The 27,044-nt window shown below is 35.5% G+C and overlaps 1 protein-coding gene across 1 annotated transcript in view; it reads left to right on the top strand.

Annotated features, from left to right (window-relative positions):
* LOC118184723 (uncharacterized) overlaps positions 1–27,044 on the top strand; it is a 585,346-nt gene that overhangs the window by 339,306 nt on the left and 218,996 nt on the right. The window contains exon 2 of the mRNA XM_085812207.1: positions 24,144–24,215. Within this exon, the coding sequence (XP_085668333.1) occupies positions 24,144–24,215 (72 nt within the window). The remainder of the gene's footprint in view (positions 1–24,143; positions 24,216–27,044) is intronic.

The following is a 27,044-nucleotide window of genomic DNA, read 5'->3' as shown; positions in this document are numbered from 1 at the left end:
AAGTGAAACGGACCTTTATAGAGATTCAACGCAAAATCGCAAAGCGAAAACAATAGTCCTTCTGGGACAAAGGCCCTTTGGACTAATAAGCAATTATTTTGAGCATTCTGAACCACTGACACCATACTTTGTTGTTCTTCTCATTAAGCCTTGCAACTAATACTTAATTTGATTTTCTCTCATAGACTGAAAACATTACTTAAAATGATCGAATCTTTAACGTTTTCTGAGATAACTTTAACCAAATAAGGATGGCCAATGACCTCTTAACGTTGCTGATAAACTTCAAAGATAAACATTTAATCTTCTCCGAGCGCAGTTTAGAAGGATCTTGTCATTGCGAAAACAAAAATTCTCCATGTTTTCGAAAGAATTCCATCTGAGTTAGATGCACAAAATTATATTGAAGTAGTTGTTATCCGGCAGGCGTCGTAGCGCTGCTTAAAGGAAAGGGAAGTGTTTGCGTTCTAATTCTGTTTATTGAAATGCCTTTGGATACATTATATATTTCTTTTTACATGTGGGGCGGGCAGTTTCACTTTTCTACCCACATAGTAACTAACATTTCTGGTGCTCCGTTCTTAAATTTGAGGGCTCTGAAGTACATTATAATGTTGTAAGGATTATGTTCATTTTATTAATAGTTAAATTTTAAGTTAAAATTCCTTTCCTGTCAAATTCTTAACTTCAACTTACTACTTCCGGCCAGAACGTAGTTTTGGAATTTGCTGAATATTTAATGAGGTATTTAAACCACGAAGTCACTTACTGATTTACGCGCGTCTGCCTTTTTGGCCACTCTTTCTCTCAAAGCTGTTATTACGCTCGGCCGTACTCAGGCCCTTGCTAAGCTTCGTAGTCAAATAAGTTAAATGGGCCAACTCGTTTTGAACCTTGATAGCTTCGGCTATACTTCTTTAGTTAATCTTAGTTTTAGTTTAATTCTCAGTCTTTTAAGTTCAAGTCCAAGTGCGGGCTTTGCTTGTACACTCCCAGGCGAAGTTTTGTTAAATCTTATTGGAATAATAAAGGGTTAGTTACCCTTCTATCTTGTTGTTTCTTGTCACCGAACTCGAGCGATTATTCGCTTATCAGTTCTTAGATTCTTCACTTCCAACATAAACTTAGAATTCCAAAGTGAGGAACTCTACAATGCATCCATCTTTCCAACGACCACACTTGGATGAAGACTGTGATCATAATTAGCATCGTAATGGAATGCAACAAGATTTAAATCAGCGTGCAGTGTTCGTCTCGATCGAGCAGTGCCTACTCGAATATTTTTCAAACTTGCTTCCGGTTGCTCGTTTGTTTCATACGAACGGGCAGTACCTACTCGAACGTTTGCTAGTTTTACTTCCCCTCGTTGTTCAGTTTGTTTCCGAAGTTCTTGATGCTCTTTTTTACTTCCGTGTACGAAGTAAAGAAAGTATTCTTACGAAATGTGCAGTCGCGGAAAGATGGCTTCCCCTCAAAGCAGTTTTATGGTTGCCATAAAAATGGCAAGGAAAGGCAGGGTATCCACATTTGACGAGAAATCGCCCATTTGGCGATATACCGTAGACGTATGGAGAATCTTCTGGAACGAATTCTTACCGGTTTAGCCCAGAATGTTCTGAAACACAAGCCGAAAGCTATATAAACCCTACTGGTCCGCAGTCAGTTAGTGTGTGTGCCTCGTCTAACGAGCTGATAATCAGTCATTGAGCTAGTGTCTCGAAGTCTAGCGCCGAGTTGGTCATCGAGTGCATCGAGAGAGTCTTTTAGTGCGTAGCGAATTAGTGCATCGTCGAGTTTTCTCTTAGACTGTGCTGAGTCAAGAGCTATACTCCTGTGTTTCGTCGAGTGCATCGCGTGGAGAGTCTCGAGAGTACGTGGATTTTCGAGAACGACCGAGCAGAGTTGGGAGCTGTACTCGGGTGCTTTGCAGTGCAGCTGTCTCCGCCGTTATTGCCTGGCAGAGGGAAGGCTGTGTCGCTGATTGTTCCAGCGTGTTTATTGTAGATCTTCGACGAATGTAAAAGTTTTTTGGAGCCCTCCTGATTAATATTGGTAAATAAAATGCGTTTCGATACTTCATCAAGCGTCGTCGTTATTCACTCCAAATCTACAAACCACGTACGAACGTGAAGGAAGGAAATAACGTAACAACTGGTGTCAGAAGAAAAAAAAAAAAGTAACAGTATTGTAATCACCAAACATATTTCAACGAAAATATCTATTTTGACCGCTATCGAATGCAATTTGACGATGTTTTTGCGTGAAATCTTGCGTTTTTACGTAAGAGCAGAATAAAGGACACTTTCTCCCAAAACGAATTATGACACTCATTTAAAATGCATTCAGCGGAGATTGTTTCGTGGTGTTTATACGTATGTATGTATGTATCTCGCATAACTCAAAACGAGTATCGACAGAACGTTGCAATTTTGTATACATGACTGTTATCGCATGTACTTGTGAACCTCCCTTTTTGGTGGCAATCGGCCGCACCAAAAGTATATTGTAGATACCCACGCTCTTACTCGGCTTATTGACTTCAGGTTTTTGTTCTTATTTATACGTTGGTAAATTGTGCATTTTCTGCTTTCAAAATGATTGAATTATGGTTCTTTTATCTTCCGGTTAAGGTTTTTATGCCTTTAGTTACCTCCCACGCCATAGTTGCAGAATTATCAAAATTTAAAAACTTGTTTAAGGGAGGATAAGCCTAGTTGTTCCTACCACAGCAGCCATATTTGTTTACATTTGAATCTGAGCGGAATAGTGGATTTGTGGCCAATCTAGAGAAACTAAGCTTCGCATCAACAAAGATAAAGTCTTCTTTGATTATCGTCAATTAAATCATGCTTGATCCATTCTGGAATTATTATATATATTATTTAATTATCCCATATATTGATTCAGCCTAGCGTCCACAACCAATTAAGTCAGTTTCCACGCCTTCAGTGTCTTTTTGCTGTGTGAGACCAAAAGTAAACTTTCAGTTTTGCGCACCAAAAAATCTGCCTTCTCGCCCGCTGTCCGAATTTGTCTGCTTTTGCATTGAAACTCTAATTTTAATTGTAAAAATTGTTCTTTAAATCGTTTTAACTGTATCTATGTTTTACATTTTTCTATATTTTTCAATTTTTAATAAAGATATTTTGAGGTTTTATGTATTTTTGCCTTACCACGAAGTGAGAACGGAATTCCTAGGTAGGATGTCCTAAGGATATACTGGGATGTGACATTAAGCACTCAGGAGGATGAGTTTAGGAGGAAACTGGGATATTACGGGATGTCCTGAGGATGTAGTAAGTACGACTTCAAATCCTAATAACATCCCATACGCTGTCGATGGGACCTACATAGGACCTACATAGGAGTCGATTGGACTTAGCATGTCCTGAGGATGTACTGGGATGTGACATTAAGCACTCGGGATTAGGTGTTTAGGAGGTTTGCGAGATATTCCGGGATGTCCTGAGGATGTGAGCATATCCCGCGAGCAACATCCTCCGGATATCCCAAGAATGTTTTTGTTCTATGTGGGAATTAATTGAATGAGAAATATATCTCTAATGTAATTCGAGGAAATGCGTTTAAACGAAATGCTGGAAAAAACGCGTACAGTTTAATATTCCCGACAAGGGAATTTGTTTCTATCGTGTTTGAGATGCAAATCGAGCAACCGATATTCGCTCTAGTGGCATAATTGATTTCACAGCATGCTTTGCCAAACGATAACACACTTTGAAATATTTTAATTTGGGCAGTGCAAAACATTTCTCTTAAACAGCCGAGTTTTTTTAATTAAATTCGAGACATGTTAATATAATTGCGTTTTCCCGAGTGGCAACACAATTTTTTTGATTTGCCGAGTGCTCTGATTAAATTCGAAACATGTTAATATAATTACGTTTTCCCAAGTGGTAACACAATTTTTTGAATGGCCGAGAGCTCTGATTAACTTCGAAACATGTTAATATAAATGCGTTTTCCCGAGTGGCAACACATTTTTTTTGAATTGCCGAGTGCTCTGATTAAATTCGAAACATGATAATATAATTGCGTTTTCCCGAGTGGCAACACAATTTTTTTGAATTGCCGAGTGCTCTGATTAAATTCGAAACATGTTAATATAATTGCGTTTTCCCGAGTGGCATCACAATTTTTTTGAATTGCCGAGTGCTCTGATTAAATTCTAAACATGTTAATATAATTGCGCTTTCCCGAGTGGCAACACAATTTTTTTGAATTGCCGAGTGCTCTGATTAAATTCGAAACATGATAATATAATTGCGTTTTCCCGAGTGGCAACACAATTTTTTTGAATTGCCGAGTGCTCTGATTAAATTCGAAACATGTTAATATAATTGCGTTTTCCCGAGTGGCAACACAATTTTTTTGAATTGCCGAGTGCTCTGATTAAATTCGAAACATGTTAATATAATTGCGCTTTCCCGAGTGGCAACACAATTATTTTGAATTGCCGAGTGCTCTGATTAAATTCGAAACATGATAATATAATTGCGTTTTCCCGAGTGGCAACACAATTTTTTTGAATTGCCGAGTGCTCTGATTAAATTCGAAACATGTTAATATAATTGCGTTTTCCCGAGTGGCAACACAAATTTTTTGAATTGCCGAGTGCTCTGATTAAATTCGAAACATGATAATATAATTACGTTTTCCCGAGTGGCAACACAATTTTTTTTTGAATCGCCGAGTGCTCTGATTAAATTCGAAACATGTTAATATAATTGCGTTTTTCCGAGTGGCAACACAATTTTTTTGAATTGCCGAGTGCTCTGATTAAATTCGAAATATGTTAATATAATTGCGTTTTCCCGAGTGGCAACACAATTTTTTGAATTGCCGAGTGCTCTGATTAAATTCGAAACATGTTAATATAATTACGTTTTCCCGAGTGGCAACACAATTTTTTTGAATCGCCGAGTGCTCTGATTAAATTCGAAACATGTTAATATAATTGCGTTTTTCCGAGTGGCAACACAATTTTTTTGAATTGCCGAGTGCTCTGATTAAATTCGAAATATGTTAATATAATTGCGTTTTCCCGAGTGGCAACACAATTTTTTGAATTGCCGAGTGCTCTGATTAAATTCGAAACATGTTAATATAATTACGTTTTCCCGAGTGGCAACACAATTTTTTTGAATCGCCGAGTGCTCTGATTAAATTCGAAACATGTTAATATAATTGCGTTTTCCCGAGTGGCAACACAATTTTTTTGAATTGCCGAGTGCTCTGATTAAATTCGAAACATGATAATATAATTGCGTTTTTCCGAGTGGCAACACAATTTTTTTGAATTGCCGAGTGCTCTGATTAAATTCGAAATATTTTAATATAATTGCGTTTTCCCGAGTGGCAACACGATTTTTTTGAATTGCCGAGTGCTCTGATTAAATTCGAAACATATAAATCTTACGCTGTTGCAGAGAGGCAATGCAAAGCTTTTAGGCCGCTGAGTGTTTGATAAGAAGTTCGTTAAATTCGCATAAAATATATGTATATTGATTTTTTTTTAAATAGTGGACGTCGACCTCTCCTAAGAACCAGAAAAAATTGTACAAACTTTGATGACGATAAATATAATAGTAGACACTGAAAGTATCGCGAAGAAACAGTCACATAAACTGTAGAGACATTACCTTGTTTCGATACAGGTGTGATGAAAAATGATTAATTCCCTCGCCGGAACTCGAAGCGCGGACCTTTCGAATTCGCGCCGATTGTGCTGACCACTACACCGCGTAGGCGTGCTGAGAAGGCGGGAGAAATACCTTATATACTCCCCCTTTAAAGAGCGACAGGCGATACAGGACCCAATCGCCAGATCCTGGTGGTGGAGAATCATCATCCAGCACCTTTTTTAGTTTGGGCGCCTTTGTACAGTCATTAAGTATTTTTTGAAAGCAGGAGAGATGAAAAAATGTGATATGCCCTCCCTGGGACTCGAACCTTGGACCTGTCAAATACGCGCCGAGTGTGCTGACCACTACACCACCAAGGCATGCTGAGAAGACACAGAAACAAACATTCTTCTCTATCTATAAACTAGTAAATGTCAAACTGCAATTCATACTTTCCATTAAACATGATCACTTCTTTCTTTACTGCAGATAATTCAGCTTTCCGAAACACCAAACTGTTTCTAATCGTGAAATATGGAATTCGTTATAAAATACCAATTTTAGTCTTTGATTAAAAGAAGTAAATCTATCTGATGCAAGAAGTCGAATGTATACGAACTTCTTCAGCTTAACGGCGGGTAAAAGTGAAGTAAAAATACTAAATACTAATGTCTCTCTATATATACTTTCTGCTATTGTTTTTACTTGCGCCTGGAAATGTCTAGCCTTGAAAACTAAAAATCTAATCGATATTTAATTTTAGCCGGAAGGTCTTATGAAAACGGGGAGATTGAATATCGATTATGATGAAATCTTAACTTCAGAAAGCTTCTTCTTGGAAATTTATTATTCTTATTTAAGCCTAAAGGGCGTTAGTCTAGAAGAGCTATTAATTTCGTTTTGGCGTTTTGTGGCGTTTCACTTTCCATATTGCTGAAATCAGATATTATCACCCTGTATTACATTTAAATTAAAGAAATTTAAAAATGAAGAATGTATGTTTGTTTCTCGCACTGTGATAAAACGAAGGTAAATGTAGCCATCGAATTTTGAATAATATAATCTTTCACCGAATATTGGCATCTGGTAGCGCTAATTTGGAATTTGTTTTATTGACTATTTCACATTTTGTAACGAATTTTTGATTAGCAAACTCGACGATTTCAAGGCGGGAGTTGGCAACACTGTACGAAGGGGAAAAAAAAAAAAAAGGACATTTGTATCTCCAGCGCGCAAGACCAGAAATTCTAAAGAAAGGATCATTTTAAAATTATTTTGCGATATTGCTGTTAAACCAAACTGTTGCCACCAAATATTACAGCCCTGTATTATATTTAAAGAAATTAAATAACAAAGAATCTGCATAAATGTAAGCATGTTTTTGCATTGTGATAAAAGAAAGTAATAGAACCTAGAGCCATCAAATTTTGAATAATGTAATTCTCCAACGAATATGGGCGTCTGGAAGCCCTGATTTGGAATTGGTTTTATTATCTATTTCATATTTTGTTACACTGTAACGAATTTTTGATTAACAAAATCAATGATTTAAAAGCCAGCAATGGCAACATTGTACGAAAAAAAACATTTTTGTCCCTAAGGACTGTATATCTAAACTTTTAAAGATATGCTCAGTTAAAAATTATTTTGCGGTACTGCTGTGGAACTGAATTTTGTGGTTTAAATGGAAGAACAGGATATTTAATAAATAAAGGTAACACACAAAACGTTAAAGAAACACCCCTTTGGACGTAGTTTAAAATCTAAAGCCCTTGAGATTTAGTATTTTTTTACTTTATTTATTTATTTATTTTGGCAGATTTCTTAAATCATTAAAGTTTTATACGATGCATTTACAAAGTTTTTGGACTGAATCCGAAATTTAAGATATTATTGCGTGCGTGCGCGTTTGTAATAGATTGAATGCACAAGTCCGATAAAAAGTTAATAAAATTTATTCTTATCACAAGAAATGTAAAAAAAAAAAAAAACGCTAGATTTTTCCTCAAAGATATTCGTACAATATCACAATATCACAGTAGTTATACACTCATGTCCATAAATTAAGGATAATTTAGAGTCACGCGGAAATCGAACTCTAAAATAAATATATCACCTGTAAAATCACTACACACATCTTCAAGAATCATATGCAAATTTCAGGAAGTAACCAGATGACACCGATGGTACGTCACAATGACGAGACTGTAAGAGAGTGATATACAAGGAATACAGGCAAAGAAGTAAAATTGTTCGCAGGCGCTTTATAAGCATGTCAGTGCAATAACCGAATATTTATGACACAAAGGACGCATTTGGATGATTTTTTACCTGGTAGAATTATCGGCCGTCTGGAATGTGGGCGTACCCAACTGGAAGTATCAGACGAACTTGGAATTGCCCAGAGTGTCATTACCTGGCTTTGGCAACGATTCCAAGATGATGGTAATGTGAGTAGACGTTACAGCACAGGTCGCTCCAGAGTTACAACGCCGAATGAGGACCGGTATTTGGCAGTTACTGCCAAAAGAAACAGGCGAAGCACAGCCTCAGACCTGTCTCGTCAGCTCTCTTCAGCCACTGGTACGACAATTTCAAGGCAGACCGTGTGCAGACGCTTAGGGCAGATAGGTATACTCGTAGACCTGTCAGATGCGTTCCACTTAATGCAACTCACTGTCGCCTGCGGTTAGCCTGGAGTAGAGAGCATGCATTGTGGACACCGCAACAGTGAGCTTGTGTGATGTTTTCGAACGAGTCCAGATTTAGCTTGCAGTCTGATTCTCGCCGGACTTTCATATGGAGAGCTCCATGTAGCCGTTACCACCAAGAAAACATCATTGAACGACACCGTTACGGTGGTGCAGGAGTGCTCGTTTGGGGTGGGATTATTCTGGGTTCCAGAACTGACCTGCATGTTCAAATTGGAACCATGACAAGCCAAATCTATCGAGACGTCATTCTGGAACAACATGTACGTTTGTTTCGGGGCGCCATGGGCGCACAATTTGTGTTTATGGATGACAACGCCCGTCCTCACCGTGCAAACATCGTCAGCGAATGCCTTCAATCGGAGGATATCACCCGTATGGACTGGCCAGCATTCTCACCGAACTTGAATCCAGTAGAGCACGTGTGGGACATGCTTGGCCGACGAATTGCAGCCCGTCAACCTCCTCCTACATGTCTACCGGAACTTCGGAGAGCATTGCTTTTTGAGTGGTGTAATATTCCCCAAGATCAGATCGATAATTTTATACTCAGCATGCCTAGGCGGACTGTATTGCGTCGTCTGACAGACATACAATGTATTAACAATCATACCAACCCTAAAATATTGGTTTTTTGTAAATAGGTTTTTTTTTTGTAATTTACTCCAGGGAGAAAAAATCGCTAATTTTTTTAATAATATCAAACATATAGCATCTTTTTTTTTTTTTGCTCTTTACCTTTTGTTTAATAAATAAGCTTTACAAATAAGTCAAATTTGTTTTGCTTCTAACTCTTGCTTTGCCTGATTTTTGCATTATCCTTAATTTATGGACATGAGTGTATTTTAAACTACGAAAACGTTAAATAGAACACAATCCAAAACGAAGAGAAAGCTAATCCGATTTCAGAATTACAGCAGCTAAGTAAACAACAACAACTCAGTAAAGAACTGAACTGAGATTTGTTAATCTTCGGCTTTTTAAAGCTCGGGCGGGAGAATGTTCTGGCAATTTCCGTTTTCTTGATATTTCTGGAAAGCAAAAGGTTAGAATTACGGTCATAGATAACACAGTAGTCAATTACATTTATTCAGTTTAAATATAAATTACGAGATATCTATTTATTAAATGCGCGTGTTCCTGTATTTTTACTTTTTCAGCTTAGCTTTTTCTTAAATCTTGTCACGCGCTGGATTGCACGGGGAGAGAAAACAATTTTAATTACAAAAATTCTACAAAAATAAATAAATAAATAAATAAATAAAATAAAAATAGCTAACTAAATGCAAAATCCCTAACAATATCTAAGGGAAATATCACGTTTCAGTTTCCTACATACGATCCATCTAATGCTTTAAACCTCACAGGGTTACATTCATTGTGTTCATGCAGATCTGTACTCAGGGGGAAAATTATCGTGAGTTGGGGAAGATCCTATTCGACGCTGTGCTCCCAATGGGTTTCTTTTAATGCTCAGTTATATGTTCTAGAATGTTCAGATGAATTAGTCGAGTTTCCTGAAAGGACATTACATTTCTGACTTTTATTATTATAGTAAAGTAATTGATAAAATGACTGCAGCTCAGCTTATTCATTCGCCCAAACGATCGATGCGAGTGATATTTTTAATGATTCCCGTTCATAAGAGTAGATCATTTTCATTTTTACTTCCTTGTACGAAGTAAAAAGGAGTATTGTAATCACGAAAAGTTTCAGGCAGCATATTTCAACGAAAATATCCATTTTGACCGCTATCGAATTCAATATAACGATGTTTTTGCGTGATATCTGTACGTAAGGACAGAATAAAAGACTCGTTTCCTCCCAAAATATTATAAAACTGCTTTAAAATGAATTCTGAAGAGAATTTTTCGTGGCGTCTGTACGAACGTATGTACGTACGTATCTCGCATAACTCAAAACCGAGTAGCTTCAGAACGTTGAAATTTTGTATATAGGACTGCTGTAATATGTAGATGAGCACCTCGTATTTGGGTTGCAATCGGCCGCACCAAACGTATATAAATATATTTATATATATATCCACTCTGTTACCCGGCTCGGTGATCTCAGTTTCTTTACTCATATATATTTGTAAATTGTACATTTTTTGCTTTAAAAATGATTGAATTATGTTGTTTTTATCTTCCGTTTAAGGTTTTTATGCCTTTAGTAAATTAAATCTGTGTGCAATATTTTTAGAATTATCAACAATTTTAAAGTTGTTTAAGTGCCGCTAAGAATAATAATTTTCTTGATGGCGGCCATTGCTTGTTTACATTTGAAACAGCAGGATATTGGATTTGTTGCCAATCTAGAGAAACTTAGCTTCGCAACAACAAAGTTAACGCCTTCATTTATTATTGTGAATTAAATCATGCTTAATCCTTTCTGGAATTTTTTCGAGGAAATAAGTGTTTAAGATTTACTTAATTTTTAATAATTAGTAATATTTAATACAATTATTTTGAGTTTTTATGTATTTTTGCATTGTCGCGAAGTGAGAACTGAATTAATTGAATGAGAAATACTGAATCGTCTGTGAAAAACTGTTTCTTTTTTGTTTTGTTTGCTTCATTTCTCTTATACATCGTTCTATCTTTATTACAGTATTTGAATAGAACATGTGGCAGCGATTAGATAATTCTTTAAATGATATAAATGTTGTGCATTCTGAGTTATAATATGAACGAAATATAATAGTGTTGTGTGAACCTAGCGCCAGAGTGTCGCTATGTTAAACAAATAGAGTTAATTTTAAAGAATGCATTTATTCTATTGTGGTTTATGCGCTGTCGGCGAAGTAGATTTAATTAAATCCAATAAGTTTAAACGAAATGCAAGAAAAAATGCGTATAATTCAATATTCCATACAAGGGAGTGATGTGGTGTTCGCATCAGATTTTTAATATGTAATATATTGCGTACGTTTTATAAGTGAATTTTCTGACCTTTAAATATTATTTTAACCTATCTCTTAAAAGTGTTAATGTAAGCAATATTTTGGAGTTTCTTCTTGACTGCTCAATTTTTTTCCTTAACAAACCTTGAATATCAGCTCGAATTCTTCAGCGCTCGATACAGAGTGACTGCTTCTACAAATAAAGCTCTGCTTTTCAAAAAATCTGAGGGTGAATGACATTCTGAGTCGATATACCTAACTCGTATATGAAGTTCAGCCAAAGGAAGCTAGCTGGCTTCCCATCTTTTGAAACGAACCTTCAGGTTTCTTTTTCGCTTTATCACCTTGCAAATTTGTCACTGTCAACGATAGATACCCGGCAGAAATTGAAAAGAAGTCCAAAGAATTATTATTTTATTTTTTGCCCGTATATATATCTTGTTTTTCCTCGATTCATAGAACGTTACTTTAAAATAGAACCTACATCAGAGTGTTTGGTATAGATGGTGTTATTCTTACGGGCCAATGGCAAGCTGTGCATTTATTACAGCCTTTCAGAATTATGGCATATCGTTAGACAGGTTTGTTAAAGCAGTATTCGATTTTGAGGACATTAACTATTCAATTTTTTTTCTTCCTTTTGAAGCTGATGTTATGTTGCACACACACATGCACAAAAAATAAATAAATCACAAACTACATCAAATGTTTGCAAAGTTTCCAGTCGTTTTTAAAAATGCTGTCCTATCGGCATATAAATATTTTTCGAGCGGAGAAAAATGTTGCCTGTGATATTATTAATCTTCATACTTGTCTATTCAACTTGTCAGGCTGTTGTGAGAGATTGAAAATTTGCGTTGGTTTTGCCTGGGTTATTAGTCCAAAGGGATTTGAATCCCGAAGGACTATTAGTTTCGTTTTGGCATTTTGCGTCGGACTCATAAATGTCGGTTCACTTTTCAAACTGTTGCCACAAAACGTTAGAGTCCTGCATTATATTTGAAGAAATTAAATAATGAAAAATCTGCATAAATGTATGTATATTTCTCGTATTGTGATAAAACAACGGTACATAGAGTCATCGAATTTTGAATAACGTAATCCTCCAACGAATATGAGCATGTGGAAGACCCAATTTGAAATTTGAAATTTGTTTTATGATCGATTTCCTATTTTTTAAAACTTTGACGAATTTTTGATTAACAAACTCAAGGATTTCAAAGCGAGCAATGGCAACGTTGTGCAGAAAAAACATTTTTATCTCCAGCGCGTGAGTCTCTGTATCGGAAATTCTAAAGATAGGCTCGTTTTAAAACTATTTTGCGATATTGCTGTTGCACTGGATCTTATTGTTTAAGTGCGAGGAACATGATATTTAATAAAGAAAGGTAACACACAAAATGTTAAAAACCGCCCCTTTGGACGTAATTTAAAATCTGAAACATTTCAGATTTTTTTTTTTTTTTTTTTTTTTTTTGTTTTGTTTTGTTTTTTGTTTTTTTTTTTAGTTTTCCCGAGGTTTGTCGCTATTGTTGGATGTATCCTAAACAGAGGAAAAAGTTTCAGATACTGGACATTCGATAAAAGATAAGCGTAGAAATAACTCTGAATTTATAATTTTTATTTTGCTGTGTGTCTGAGTATAATACCGCGCTATGATGTTTCAATAAAAATAATATACAAATTATGTGAGATCGCAGCAAAGTCTCTTGTATTACTTTTACCCTTGTATGAGGTGAAAAGGAAGTATTGTAATAGCCAAAAATTTTGCGTATCATGTTTCAAAGAATATACAGGGTGTTTATAAAGTCCCGGACCCATTTAGATGTTTAATAACTCATAAAATAAAAAACGATAGATTAAAATTAAGAACATAAAAGGTTAGATAGACTCAAAAAGTTTCATGACCCATGTCAATGAACGCCCACGTGTGCCCCCTTCGTCGCACGGAGAATATCAAGTCGATATTCAATTTCACGCCAGGTACCGGCAAGCATGTCGGCATCCACAGAGGCTCAATGTTCGACAACGTTGTCCTTTAGGAGAAAGTCCATAACATTGCAATAGTTGCCAAAAACAAAAGAGAGAAAAATGCAATTCATAAGCAGACGATATTTAGAAAAGTATAGATATTTAGACTGGAAAAATGAAATTATCTGAAATTTCTTTATTCTTATATGTTGGGAAATCGTGCTTTTTTTGCTTTAAAAATAATTGAATTATGTGGTTCTTATTTTCCGGTTGAGGTTTTCATGCCTTTAGTTAACCTGCATGCTATAGCTGTAGAATTATCAACAAGTTGTTTAAGTCCTAATATTTTTATCGTAGCAGCCATATTTGTGTACATTTGAAACTTAGCACAATAGTGGATTTGATGCCAATCTAGAGAAACTAGGCTTCGCAACAAAAAAGTATTTTATTATTGCGAATTAAATTATTGTTATTCCATTCTGTAATTATCATTTAAGTTATTAAATTATCCCATTAATTGACTCATAATAGCGTCCAGAACAAATTAAGTCAGTTTCTACTCCTTCAGGGTCTTTTTGCCGAGGGAGACCAAAAGTAAACTTTCTGTTTTGTACCTCGTAAATTCTGCCTTCTTACTCGCTACCGAATAGCTTGCTTTCCCATAGAAACTCTAATTTTAATTGTAAAAACTGTTCTTTAAACTGTTTTAACTGTATTTTTATTATATATATTCCCATATCTTTCAATTTTTAATATAGATATTTCGAGTTTTTATGTATTTTCGCCTTGTCGCCAAGTGAGAATTGATTTAATTGAATGAGAAATATATCTATAATTAAATTCGAGGAAATAAGTTTAAATGAAAGCAAAGCAGGGAAAAATGCGTAGGATTTAATATTCCGTACAAGGAAATCATGTAGTGTAGGCATCAGATTTTCTTAACTTAAAATGTACTGCGTATTAGTATATAACTCTAAATAAAATTTTCATTCATTTACAACTTCATATTACTTACTTACTCTTTTACTTACCACCAGCTGATTTGCTGCACCCCCTGCTGTATGACTATCAGTATTAGTACTCCATAGATGGAGCATTCTATTTTCGCTAGGCCTAGCTCAAAATCTCTATACAGTGTTAAAATTCGTATAACGGAATTTATAAAGTTAATTCGAAAGATGGGTATTTGTGGCCTGTGGTTATTAAACAGACTTTTTCGAGACTTTAACTGTGCCGAATGAGGATTTTAGCGATGTTTTATGAATTGTGATTCTGAATTTGCAGATAATGTTTACTCCAGTTGGAATTTAAGTTGGATGTAAAAGGTTATTCAGATGCATTTTTATGCTGAACAATATCAACTGGGTATATTAATGTACATCGTATGTGCTGTTCACATATTTTGCAGAGTACCTGTGTAATATTTTCTTGTCACATTCATAGTAGCCACTTCTGTTAATCACTTATTTACGATTCGCTTACAATTCTCTTATATATATTCTGCCTGATAACTGAAGGTGAACACTTGAAGATGGGACTAGAAAATTTTAAGTTCATTATGCCACCACTCAGCCTCTAGATCTGTACTAAGAGCTTTTTTCTTTCTTTTGTTGTTTGTTTTGTTTAATAAAAAAACAAAAAAACTTTAAAACACATTTATTTCTTAATTATTGTTCACTGAACGGGAGTTGGTTTGTTCCCCTTGAAAAGTCAACTCACTTCCGATCAATGGCAATGATTACTTGCATTTAATTTAATTCTTGCTTTTAATTTATTCCTTTTACATTTGAAATTTTGTTATTCATGATTTGATTCCAGTCCCCGTTGAACATTTTTAACAATTTACATTCGGGTTACTTCAAAACATCTTTCGAAATAGAACTTACTAAGTATCGATTCACACTTTTCAGATAATTCTACTATAATTAATCTTGGGAGATAATATAATCAATATTATTTAATAAAACTTACTTTGCAGCAATTGCGCAAGTAGTAGAATAACTTGATTTTGCACTAAATGAATTTAAGATCATACAACATATATATATAGGGCTAATCTTTGGAATATGGTAACAGGTAGTTTGGCGACATTTTGGTAAGGCGATAAAGGTTACTAGCTAGGACTTTAGCAGTGTGCATGGATAAAGTCAAGAGTGTGCGCAATGCCATTTTTGTGCAATTCTCGGATTTTTTTAAAGTGAAAATAGGTCGACGTGTACATGGATGATATCGTGTATGTGCAGTTCTCAAAAACGCGGCAAGCAGTGGGCGATTCTGCACTTTCTCGCAATTTCGCAACTTATCTTCGTCATGATTAAGCACTTTTGTTCCATAAAAGTTCTAGCATAAGCGTAATTCGGCTAGCAGATTGTTGGAAAAAAATGTTGAGTTAAAAAAAAATGCCTTTACTTTGTGAAAACAAAATGATCCCCCCCCCCAAAAAAAAAAAACAACTAGCAGGTTGCTGTAGCTGGGTTGGTCGCCAAATGTTCGCCAAAAAATCGCCATGTTACCATAATCCAAAGATTAATCATATATAGATATAGATATAGATATAGATATAGATATAGATATAGATTTTTAGAAAAAGGGAAAGAAAATCTGAAAGCTTTCAGATTTTTATATTATGTCCAAAGGGGCGTTTTTTTAACGTTTTGTGTTTTATCTTATAAGGTATTTCTCCCACTTTCCTAACGTGCCTTCGTGGTGTAGTGGTTCTGCACACTGGGCCGGTATTCCAGAGGTCCGTGGTTCGATTCCCGGCGAAGGCGGTTGCATATTTTTCATCTTTTCTGCTTCCAATTAACCTAATGACCCTACAAGTGGCGCCCGAACTAAAAGGGTTGTGGATAATGATTCTTCGCACCCAAGATTTGGCGGCTAGGTCCCCTAAAACCCTAGTCGCCCTTTAAAAAGGGGAGTATATAAGGTATTTCTTCCACGTCCCTAGCGTGCCTTCGTGGTGTAATGGCAGCACTCTGGGCCGGTATTCCAGAGATCCGTGATTCGATTCCCGGCGAAGGCGGTTGCATATTTTTCATCTTTTCTGCTTCCAATTAACCTAATGACTCTACAAGGATATAAAGTAATTTTTTCGCCCAAAAAAATTATAAAACTGATTTAAAACGAATTCAGAAGAGATTTTTTTTCGTGGCGTCTGTACGTATGCATATACGTAGAGGTCCGTGGTTTGATTCCCGGCGAAGGCTTTGCTAATTTTTCATCTCTTCTGTTTCCAAAAATTACCTATTGTCTCTACAACCTTTACTTACTAAATATCATGTTCTTCGCACTTTAGTAAAATTCATTGCCACAGCTATATCACAAAATGTTTAAAAGAGCATATCTTTAGAATTTTCGATACACAGTCTGGCGTGCTGGAGATAATTTTTTTTTTTTTTTTTTTAAATCAGAGTTGCCATTACTTGCTTTGAAATCGTTGAGTTTGTTAATAAAAATTCGTTGAAGTGTTACAAAATATGAAATTAATAATAAAACAAATTCCAAATTCGGGCTTCCAGAAGTGCATATTTGCAGTAGGATAACGTCATTCAAATTTGGACGGCTCTAGGTTCCGTCGTTTTATCATCTTAATGCGAGAAACATACATACATTTATGCTGCTGCTTCATTATTGAATTTCTTTAAATATAATGCAGGCCTCTAATATTGGGTGGCAACAATTTGAAAAGTGATTCAGATTTTTAAAATTTTTTCCCGCCAAATTTCAAAACATTATCAATAGTCCATCTGGGCTAAAAAGGAGATTAACAAAATAGACGAAAATTCGTTCGTTAAAGAATTTAAAAAATATTTTGCTAAATTTAAAATATCATCTCTTCTGCTTACCGCGATGATGCGTCTTGGCATCTTTAAAATCATCTTTCTCTTGTTAAACTGTATAATTTCGATTCGTGTTTAAATGAGAAAATAGCGTGAAAATTTATGCAATCAATTTCGGTGGCAATATCTCAAAATCATCATTTTCTTCCGAACTACTCCAGCAGCCCACAATTTATAAACTGGAATAATGAATATCCACACTAATATAACATTCTGTCAGCGCTAACCGAAAATACATCTTCCATTTATTCATTTATCCCAAAGCCAAAACATCTCTTCGCAAAACGCTTAATCACTCACCGATGTTCCACATCATTCTTCAAAACTTCCAAATAATAATAATAATAATATTAATAATAAAGAATAACCAGCCGTGAGATATGCCCTAATAACAAAACTATTTCGAACACGAGTTTCTTAGCCCATTTCCATGGCCTGAGCTGATTAGGTGCATTTTGGGCATCCCTGCGCCCTCCCCTCGCTTGCCTAATTACGTCCCACTCTGTGACATTGAGAATCATAAATCGTGGTGCCCGTGCTAGCGAGAGCGAACGAATAACAGAGCCCGTGTCGTCTGCTACGTTATAAACGGCAGGTCAGATAGTGCCTTGTTGTCGAGACACTTCCATGGATTTGATATATTGAACCCCTGCGGTGGCTTTGACCGCTTCTTTTCTTTGAAGGAGTATTAGAGTGAGAGAATATGGTTAATCACGTGTTCCCCTGCACCCCGCTGTGGTCACAAACTCATCGTTTTGTAATGAACGCGGATTACATAAAAGTAACTGAAAATCGTGGAATGTTTTAAAGTATCGAAATGAAAGTGCAGTTTCGAAAGGTTAAGTTAAACTGTATAGAGGCTGTTCACACATTTTTTAGACGATGTATATTGTATTCACAAAATTAAATTGCATAAAATTCTTGTGTTTTAAATGTTCTATTTGACATCCCTTATTCTGAACTATCTTTCGACACCGCAATTTCCAGGAAAATAATGCCTTCTGAAGTGACAGGAGAGGTATTCTATCCCATTCCTCACGAACAGCTTTCCAGAGTTCTGTTAGGGTTTTGGGACAACATTTGGATAATGCATTATTTAAAAGTCTGAAAGCACAAAAATCCATAGGTGACACATCGGGAGATTTAGTAGGGATATCAGTGAAGGGTATGGCCTTGATACCAGTTTTTTGTTCCATTTCGTTTAGGAAATTTACAGTGGATTTGATGTGTGACTGCTAGCTTTGTTCTGATGGAGTCTCACCGATGGATGGCACTGTGGGTAAAGCGATGGTATTTCATTCAGAAACATTAGCGATAAAATATGTTCCTGATAGTATTTGGAGTTAATCTTGACATTTTTTTGCACTCTCTTTATTTTCAACTTGCCATTATAAGAAAAACCAGCAACAATCATGAATCCCTTAGAAAAATTTTCTTTCGATTCTTTGAACCATGTACTTAAATTTTTTCTCCCCTTTTATGATAATAAATGGCTCTTTTTTTGTTACAATCATTTAAATACACACATGTTTCATCTATTGTGACAATTGATTTTCATTTTTCTTTGGATAAGTGTTTCTCATATAGAATTCTGCAGCGTGTCCTGCGTTGAGCGATATGCTTTGGAAGAAGACGATGCACATTTCGTTTTTTCGCTTTCTTAAGATTTAAATCAACATTTATCATTTTATTTACAGAGAACACCGAACATTTTAATGATTTTGCAACTGTCCTTTGACTAGGAGGATTTTCTTTTAAACAACGTACCTTTGCAATAGTCGAAGATGTCCGTTTTTTTCCTTGGATACTTGTTTGAATTTTTGTCCCACTTTGAGGCTCCAATTTGAGGTTTTTTTTCCCCTTTCTTGTTGATGATATTACCTATCGATGCTTTAGATCTCACAAAACCATGACTCTCACATCGTTTTTAGATAACGGAGTATGCATATTCCTCTTCGGAAAGAGCATAAATGTAGCCTTCGAATCACTGCTTTGTTAAATTCGCCATTTTGAATAAAAACAAAACTTTCAAGCCACAGACGATAATTTTGACTTTTAAAAACATAGTACAATTGCAATTACTTCTTTTGCAGCAAACGATTTTTTATTACCGCTTACCAAAATCGTCTAAAAAATGTGCGAACAGCCTCTGTATTTCCTTATTCCATTATTCCTGCTTTGTATATATTGTGTGTAATTATCCCACCTTTCTTGCTTTACAAAGCAGGTGCATCTTGTGATTATGTGTGTCCACGACTAGTTCGGTAATATTGTTCTGTGCGTAAGGGATTGTAATAGATTAAACGGACTCGGATGATAAGTCAATAACATTTTATTTTTATGAAAAGAAATATTTCAGAACTCTGGAATTTTCCACAGAAATATTCGTACAAGTGTTCACAGTATCATGCAGTATAATCAGTAGTTACACTTATTATTTGTTTTACTGTCTACTAAGCTACTAAGAACGTTAATCTTTAAATGCATGAATTTTTATTACTCAAAAGGCGTGCGAAAACAATGCGGTTTACGTCGAATCAGTATGAATGTCCGTTTCACTTTTCAAACTGATGCCTCCCAATGTTATCGCCCTGTATTATATTTGAAGAAATTAAATAATGAAGAATGTATGTATGTTTCTCGCATTGTGATAAAACAACGGTACCTAGAGCTATCCAATTTTGAATGACGTCATCCTACTGCGAATATGGGCATCTGAAAGTCCAAATTTGGAATTTGTTTTATTATCGATTTCATATTTTGTAAAATTTTAAAGAATTCTTGATTAACAAACTCGAGGATTTCAAAGCGAGCCATGGCAACGTTGTACAGAAAAAAGCATTTTTATCTTCAGCGCGTGAGTCTGTATCGGAAATTCTAAAGATGAGCTCATTTTAAAACTATCTTGCGATATTGCTGTTGAACTTAATTTTATGGTTTAAGTGCGAAGAATGTGGTATTTGATAAATAAACGTAGCACACAAAATGTTAAAAAAATGCCCCTTTGAACGTAATTTAAAATCTGAAACCTTTCAGATTTTTTTTATTATTATTAAGAATTAACTAAATTATTCATAAAACCTTGTTAAGGATTCAATAAAACTTTCACTAATATCCAGTAACTTTACCATCACTTATAGTTCGATGACATGGCGTTTAACGTGTTAAAGAGGAAGATTCGTAGTTTAAAAAAAAAACCTGTCTATGTTTTAACGAGTACATACCTACCTGCTTATCTTAAATGCTATAAAAACTTACCCATTTAAACCGCTTTTATCTTTTCTAGCAATGCTACTGTTATCTCCTATGGATATAATTTATTTTGCTATTTTGGGCACTGAAGTAAGATGTAGCTAAGAGGTTGAAGATCATCACAACATACATACAGATAAATGGCAATCCTTTCGAGTCACTGCCACCACGATAGAATATTCTGACTTCCGACGATATTAATGATGGCATTCTCCGCGAAAATATGAGAAGCACTTTAGTGAATTCCTGAATCCTTTCGAGAGGGGGGGGGGGAAGAAGTAAGTGGGAAAGAAAAAGGCCTTTGGCTTCTCCTTATGGGTAGACATCTTGCCTGCACTGCCATTTCATTTATAACTCCTCTTTAAAAGTCTTCCCAGGAGCCATTTAATCGATTACGCGGTTGAGGTTAGAACACCCTGCATTTCACCACGTGAAGATTGTTGGAAAGTTGAAGACGTGGATGAAAGATAGAATGAAGACAGAGAGGCTAAAAAAGTACGTAGTTAGGAGATTTATGATGCAGACTTCTGAAGAAGGTGGTCATTTGTCTTGAATGAGGTCGGCCATTGTCGACAAGCCTTTCGTAGTCATATTCCATAGATATGGCGTTGCTGTACCAGAATGGGTTGCTCGGGAGAAATGTGTCATCTCGCTCAAGGCTAATAAAACTGGCTCGATTTCAGGTACCTTCAAAAATTTTGGTTGGGTTAACCCTTTGCGGCACAGTGTGTCCGGTCTGGACGCACCTAAACATTTCCTTCTGTACGCACAGAAAAGTTGAATAAAAAAAAATTTATAGGTTACTATAGGTTACTCTGAACCTTCTTTATTTATAGTAGATGGCAGCTCAACACAAACAAGTCCATATATTTTAGCCATGTTTAGTTTTTTAAGACCCTCATTTTTCAAAGACATCTTCTGGATTTTTTTAGGGTATAAAAGGAATTGTTGGAAAAGAAATTTATATGTTATTTTTTGGCTGTATGCTAATCTCCTTATTCTATATTAGCTTTAAATTTTTACCTTGAAATCTTGCCTAAAATGAAACCGGGCTCACCGATCATCTAGGTCAACTGAGAGTCTGTATTCTTTGTCTGTATCTGACTATTAGTATTATCTGACTGGTCAATTATGTCTGTATTCTTTCTTTGTCTTATTTGTTTCTCCGCATCTCATCGGTCAGTTCATTGACAACAATGCTCGTTTTAGCACTCTTTTCGAAGCTCTATTCAATCAGTGTGCCACTTTGGGCACACCCACAGAATTAAAACGATAAGTGCTATCTTCACAAAATTTTACTTGTGTACTCCTCTAGGCCTAATTAGACTGCCTAACTTTTTTTTTTTTTTTTTTTTTTTTTTTATCAAAACTTCGATTTTAAAAGGTAGCGTGTCGGAAAGGGTTAATACATAGCAGATAAACGTATATATTCTTGTTGTCATAAATGTTCCTTATTTCTCGGAAATTACACGGTTTCATTAAGCAGTGATAGTGTTCAATAAATTTCGGTCCTTAGACGCAGGTCAGATAGAGGATTTTCTCACGTCCGAGAGTAATCACGACAGAATTCAACAAGTTCTGTTATCAGCAACTTGTCACGATGATAATTTATAATCAATTCGTTTTTACTTAGTGGATTCTTGACGTATCAGTATTATCTGACTGGTCAATTATTAGTCAATCAATCATTAATTAGTGATGTCTTTTATCAGTTACTGTTACTCATCAGTCGGTGTTCACGTAATTTAATAGTCATTTTAATTAGTTATTGGGGAATAAATAATTTTATCATGACCGAATTCATTCATAAAAATAGAAATCATTCATAAAAAAAAAATGAAATCTAAAAGCTTTTAGAATTTACATTACGCCTAAAGGGGAGTTTTTTTTAACGTTCTGTGTGTTACCTTTATTTATTAAACATCGTGCTCTTCGCACTTAAACCATAAAATACATTTCAGCAGCAATATCGCAAAATAATTTTAAAATGAGCATATCTTTAGAATTTCCAATGCTCGGTCTCACGCGCTGGAGATAAAAAGTTTTTTTTTTTTTTTTTTTTTTCTTTTCCTGTACAGTGTTGCCATTGATCACTTTGAAATCGTTGAGTTTGTTCATAAAAAATCGTTAAAAGTGTTACAAAATATAAAACTGATAATAAAGAAAATTCGAAATTAAAAATTCGGGCTACCCAGTGCCCATGTTCGGTTGGAGGGCTAAGTTATTCAAAACTGGATGGCTGTAGGTACTGTTGTTTTTTCACAGTACGAGAAACATTCATGCAGATTTTTCATTATTCAGTTTCTTTAAATATAATACATGGCGATAATATTTTGTGGCAACAGTTTGAAAAGTGAATCAACGCAGAAAGTGAAACGACGCAAAATGCCATTTTGAGACTAATAGCCCTTTGGGTCTGACGCCGCACTCAACACGCACACTTATCCGTACTTAAACAACTTTTAAATTATTGATAATTCTTCAACTATTGGATTCTTATGCTTCAAAATTATTAAAGGCTTAAAAACTTTAACCGGAACATAAGAACAACATAATTTAATCATTTTTAAAGCAAACGCCTGCACAATTTATCAACATCTAACAATAAAATAACTCAGCTCATCGAGCCGAATAACAGAAGTGTGTAGCATATATATATATATATTTGTAATAATAAAATTCCATAGTCAAGAATACACTTAAATTCTAACTGTATGTTCGTTTCATTTTTAATGGCGACGTTCTCTTATTTGAAAGTACGTGGAATTAAATCCACAGCCCCGTAGTCAAGTTGTTTTTCCCGCCTTTTCTACACGTGCAGTTTTAGAATGTTCTGGAAATATTTAAAGCGAACTGGATTGGCTGACGAGGCTGACGTCATTTCTTGGAAGCTCCGCCTTTCCAGAGGCTATAAAAGGACTCGCAAAAGGAATATCGGGGCTTTTCTTAAATGTCACGATGCAGTAAACTTCATACAAAAAGTTATAAGTAATTCTTTTTATTTACTCCGGATATCTGATATTTGTAACTGCTATTTCCCCTGACCAATAATAAATGGATCCTGTTTTTTAAACTTATCGTCTGATAATTTAAGCTACGACTAAAGCTGAGACATCATATATATATATAAGTTTGGTACCGCCGATTGCAACCAAAAAGGGAGGTGCATAACTACATGTTATAGCAGTCCTATGTACAAAGTTTAAACGTTCTGAGGCTACTCCTTTTTGAAGTTATGCGAGATATATACGTGCATACAGACATCACGAAAAATATCTCTTTTGAATCCATTTTAAATCAGTTTTGTAATTCGTTTGGGAAAAAAAAAGAGTCCTTTATTCTGTCCTTACGTACAGATGTTACGGAAATACATCGTTAAATTGCATTCGATAGCGGTCAAAATGGATATTTTCGTTGAAATATGATATTCGGAATTTTTGGTGATTACAATACTGACCAAAAATGCATTTCATTTCTATATTAAATAGATATTTTGTTGCTTAACAGGGGTATTCTTTCTATAATTACCGCATTTGGAATAGTTGATAAAATCTATTTTGATATTGTCATGGCGGTAAGAGTGACTTTGGCCGTTAAGTGGAAATATTTTCATGCTAGCATAAATAATTTCATTTCACAATTCTGAAAGATTTATACGAATACTTCACAACTGATGTTACTCAGGAGCACTTTTTAATATATTTATCAGAAAAAAGAATAATATATGTAGTTTATTGTACTGCTAATCTGTTTGTACAATTTTACTGAATATTAAAATATACTTTATGAATAATCCAATAAAATATTTTCTTTTTTGTTGCAGGTACCTGAGTGACAACAACTTAACGAAACTAGAAGATTCACCTTTCCGAAATTTAACACATCTTTTCGAACTGTAAGAAATTTTTTTTGTCTTAAATTTTTTAGTTGCATTTATCATTTAAAGCGTCAGGAATTTGGAAAGATGTTTGTAAATGTGTTGGTAGAAGAATCGAATGGGAGAAGTGTATTCATTAATGTCTTAAATATACAGGGTGTTTATAAAGTCCCGGACCCATTTTGATGTTTAATAACTCATAAAATAATAAAGATAGATTAATATCAATAATATAAATGGTTAAATAGACTCAAAAAGTTTCGTGACCCTTTTCAATGAACGCCCACGTGTGCCCCCTTCGTCGCACGGAAAATATCAAGTCGATATTCAATTTCACGCCAGGTACCGGCAAGCATGTCGGCATCCACAGAGGCTATTGCAGTTGTCATTCTGGCTTTTAGGTCATCCATGTTCGACACTCTCCTCCTGTAAACGTTGTCCGTTACAAATCCCCAAAGGAAAAACTCCAGCGGCGTTATATCAGGTGATCTGGGTGGCCAAGGAATTGGACCTCCTCGCCCAATCCATCTTCCTGTAAAATGGTCATTCAAAGAACTACGAACGATGGTGTCCCGATGAGGTGGTGCACCAACTTGTTGCAAAAAGACATGTGGCTGAAAAGTAAACATAACATTGCAATAGTTGCCAAAAACAAAAGACAGAAAAATGTAATTAATAAGCAGACGATATTTAGAAAAGTACAGATATTTAGACTGGAAAATGAAATTATCTGAAATGAACCACACGCGCAGACGATATTTACAAAAGTAAAGATATTCAAACCTGAAAAGGAAAATATATAAGTTATTCCATCAATAAATGCCATAAGTTCGTTTATATCTTCATTATTTTATGAGTTATTAAACATCAAAAATGATTCCGGGACTTGAACACCCTGTATATTACGTACCATTTTATAAATCTTCCATGCATTATCCGAAATTTCCTAAAATATAATTCCACAGAAATCTTGTTAATCACTCACTTTATTTAGAGCATGAAACCGTGTCTATGAGTTCAGGGGCAGGATCACATCCTCTATTGTTATCAACATTTATAAGGCATTGTTTTTTCTAAAATTTTGTTTGCTGCATTGATATTTCCTTTTGTGTGCGCGTTAATGTTGTAATCATTCATATTCAGGTTGCTTTGTATCACCCTAAATAATCATTTGTTTCGTTTATAAAGGCATTTTGTCCCGCCTTTCTGCATGCTTTCGTGTTGTACCGGTAGCACACTCGGCGCGTATTCGAGAGGTCAGTCCCAGCGAAGGCATTACACATTTTTGATATAGAATTGCTTCAAAAAAATCTAATGTCTCTATATTGGTACTGAAACTAAAAAGAAAGGTAGTGGATCATGATTCTTCACCACCATAATTTGGCGATTTGGTCCCCTAATCGCCAGTCTCTCTTTAAAAGGGGGAGTATATAAGGTATTTTCTACATGCCTTCGTGGTGTAATAGTAGCTCACTCGATGGGTTTTTCGAGAGGTCTAGGTTCGAGTCCCGGCGAGGGCGTTGTGGATTTCTTTCATTTCCTTGGTTCGAAAAATTCTAAAATGATTCTACAAAGGCGCCCGAACTAAAATGTGGTGGATGATGATTCCTCATCACCAGGATTCGGCGACTGGATACCCTCAGTTCTAGTTGCCCTTTAAGGCCGCTATCACGCATTCGGTAGAACAACTGTTTGGAACATTTTTTCCTGTTTGGAACAATTTTTTCTGTTTGGAACAATTTTTTCTGTTTGGAACAATTTTTCTGTTTTGTTACAACAGCCAGTCACCACAGATCGCTTTGGGGTTGTAACGTTTTAAGCTATTTTATCGTCCACCACAAAGTTCTGAGAAAAGGAATGACCACCTCGAAAGTTCCCACGGACAGAGCATTTCTTAGTGAATTCTCGGAAAGAGGAAGTGACCAGTAGTCACAAAACAATCTCAGATTTTTTGTTCCTCTTATAGTTATTCGAAAAAAGACATTGTTCAGTTCCCTTTCATCAGTTTATAAAGGTTCAGTGTCTCAGACCACCCGGTTTGATACCCCCAGTTGGAATCGAAAAGTTCCAGCGAACTTTTTCCGAGGTTGTCTTCATCATATCCAGTTTTTAATTAAAGCGCTCTCGCCAATCAAGAGGCGCATCTAAAAATTACGGACAAATAAGGATCCTGGAAGTTTTTCCGACACTCCCAGGACAATTGGAACAAAATCATGGAATGCAGTCCCAGAGAGAGAAAAAAGTGAGAGTTATTTGCAGTAAGTATAGAGAAAAACATTCTCTCGGGTTTTCTAGCTCCGCCACGAGCAAATTTTTGCTTCGCTTTGCGTAGAGCGATATTAATATCTCGGCCAAGAGATTTACAGCGAGGTAGCCGGGTTCGCCGTTACCTTACGAAGAGCATCCTGCTCGGACACAGCTCAATCCGGCAACCACCGGCTTAGAGATTCGATTTACTGAAGACAGCCTCATCTTGAGCCTACCCTCATCTTGAACTATATCCAAACAAAAACTTTCATCTAAACGGGAACTTATTCACCCTACTGTGAGAACAATATTTTATACGTTTATTTATTTTTATTTATTTATTTATTTATTACATATAGCGTAGAAAGAACCGAAATAAACTTATTTACGCTCTTGTCTTTCGAATTCGTCACAGGGTTGACACAGGAAAAACTGGTTCTCCGTTACAAACAAGCTGATAACAATCGAAGCTGATAGCTGATTGGTTGAAAACGAACAATTTGCAATTTGTTTCGAAAGGAAGGAAAAAATCGCGCGTCTTTCTTTCAGTAGTAAACCAGGCAAAAATATTGTCCGAAACAGTTGTTCGTGTGAAACAAA

This window comes from Stegodyphus dumicola, chromosome 2 (genome assembly GCF_044657685.1).
Source record: "Stegodyphus dumicola isolate Sdum_Otavi_A_Nest chromosome 2, ASM4465768v1".
In the NCBI taxonomy this organism is placed as follows: domain Eukaryota; kingdom Metazoa; phylum Arthropoda; class Arachnida; order Araneae; family Eresidae; genus Stegodyphus; species Stegodyphus dumicola.
Note: the sequence above shows the minus strand (reverse complement) of the source record. Positions and strands in the feature narration are given on the sequence as shown.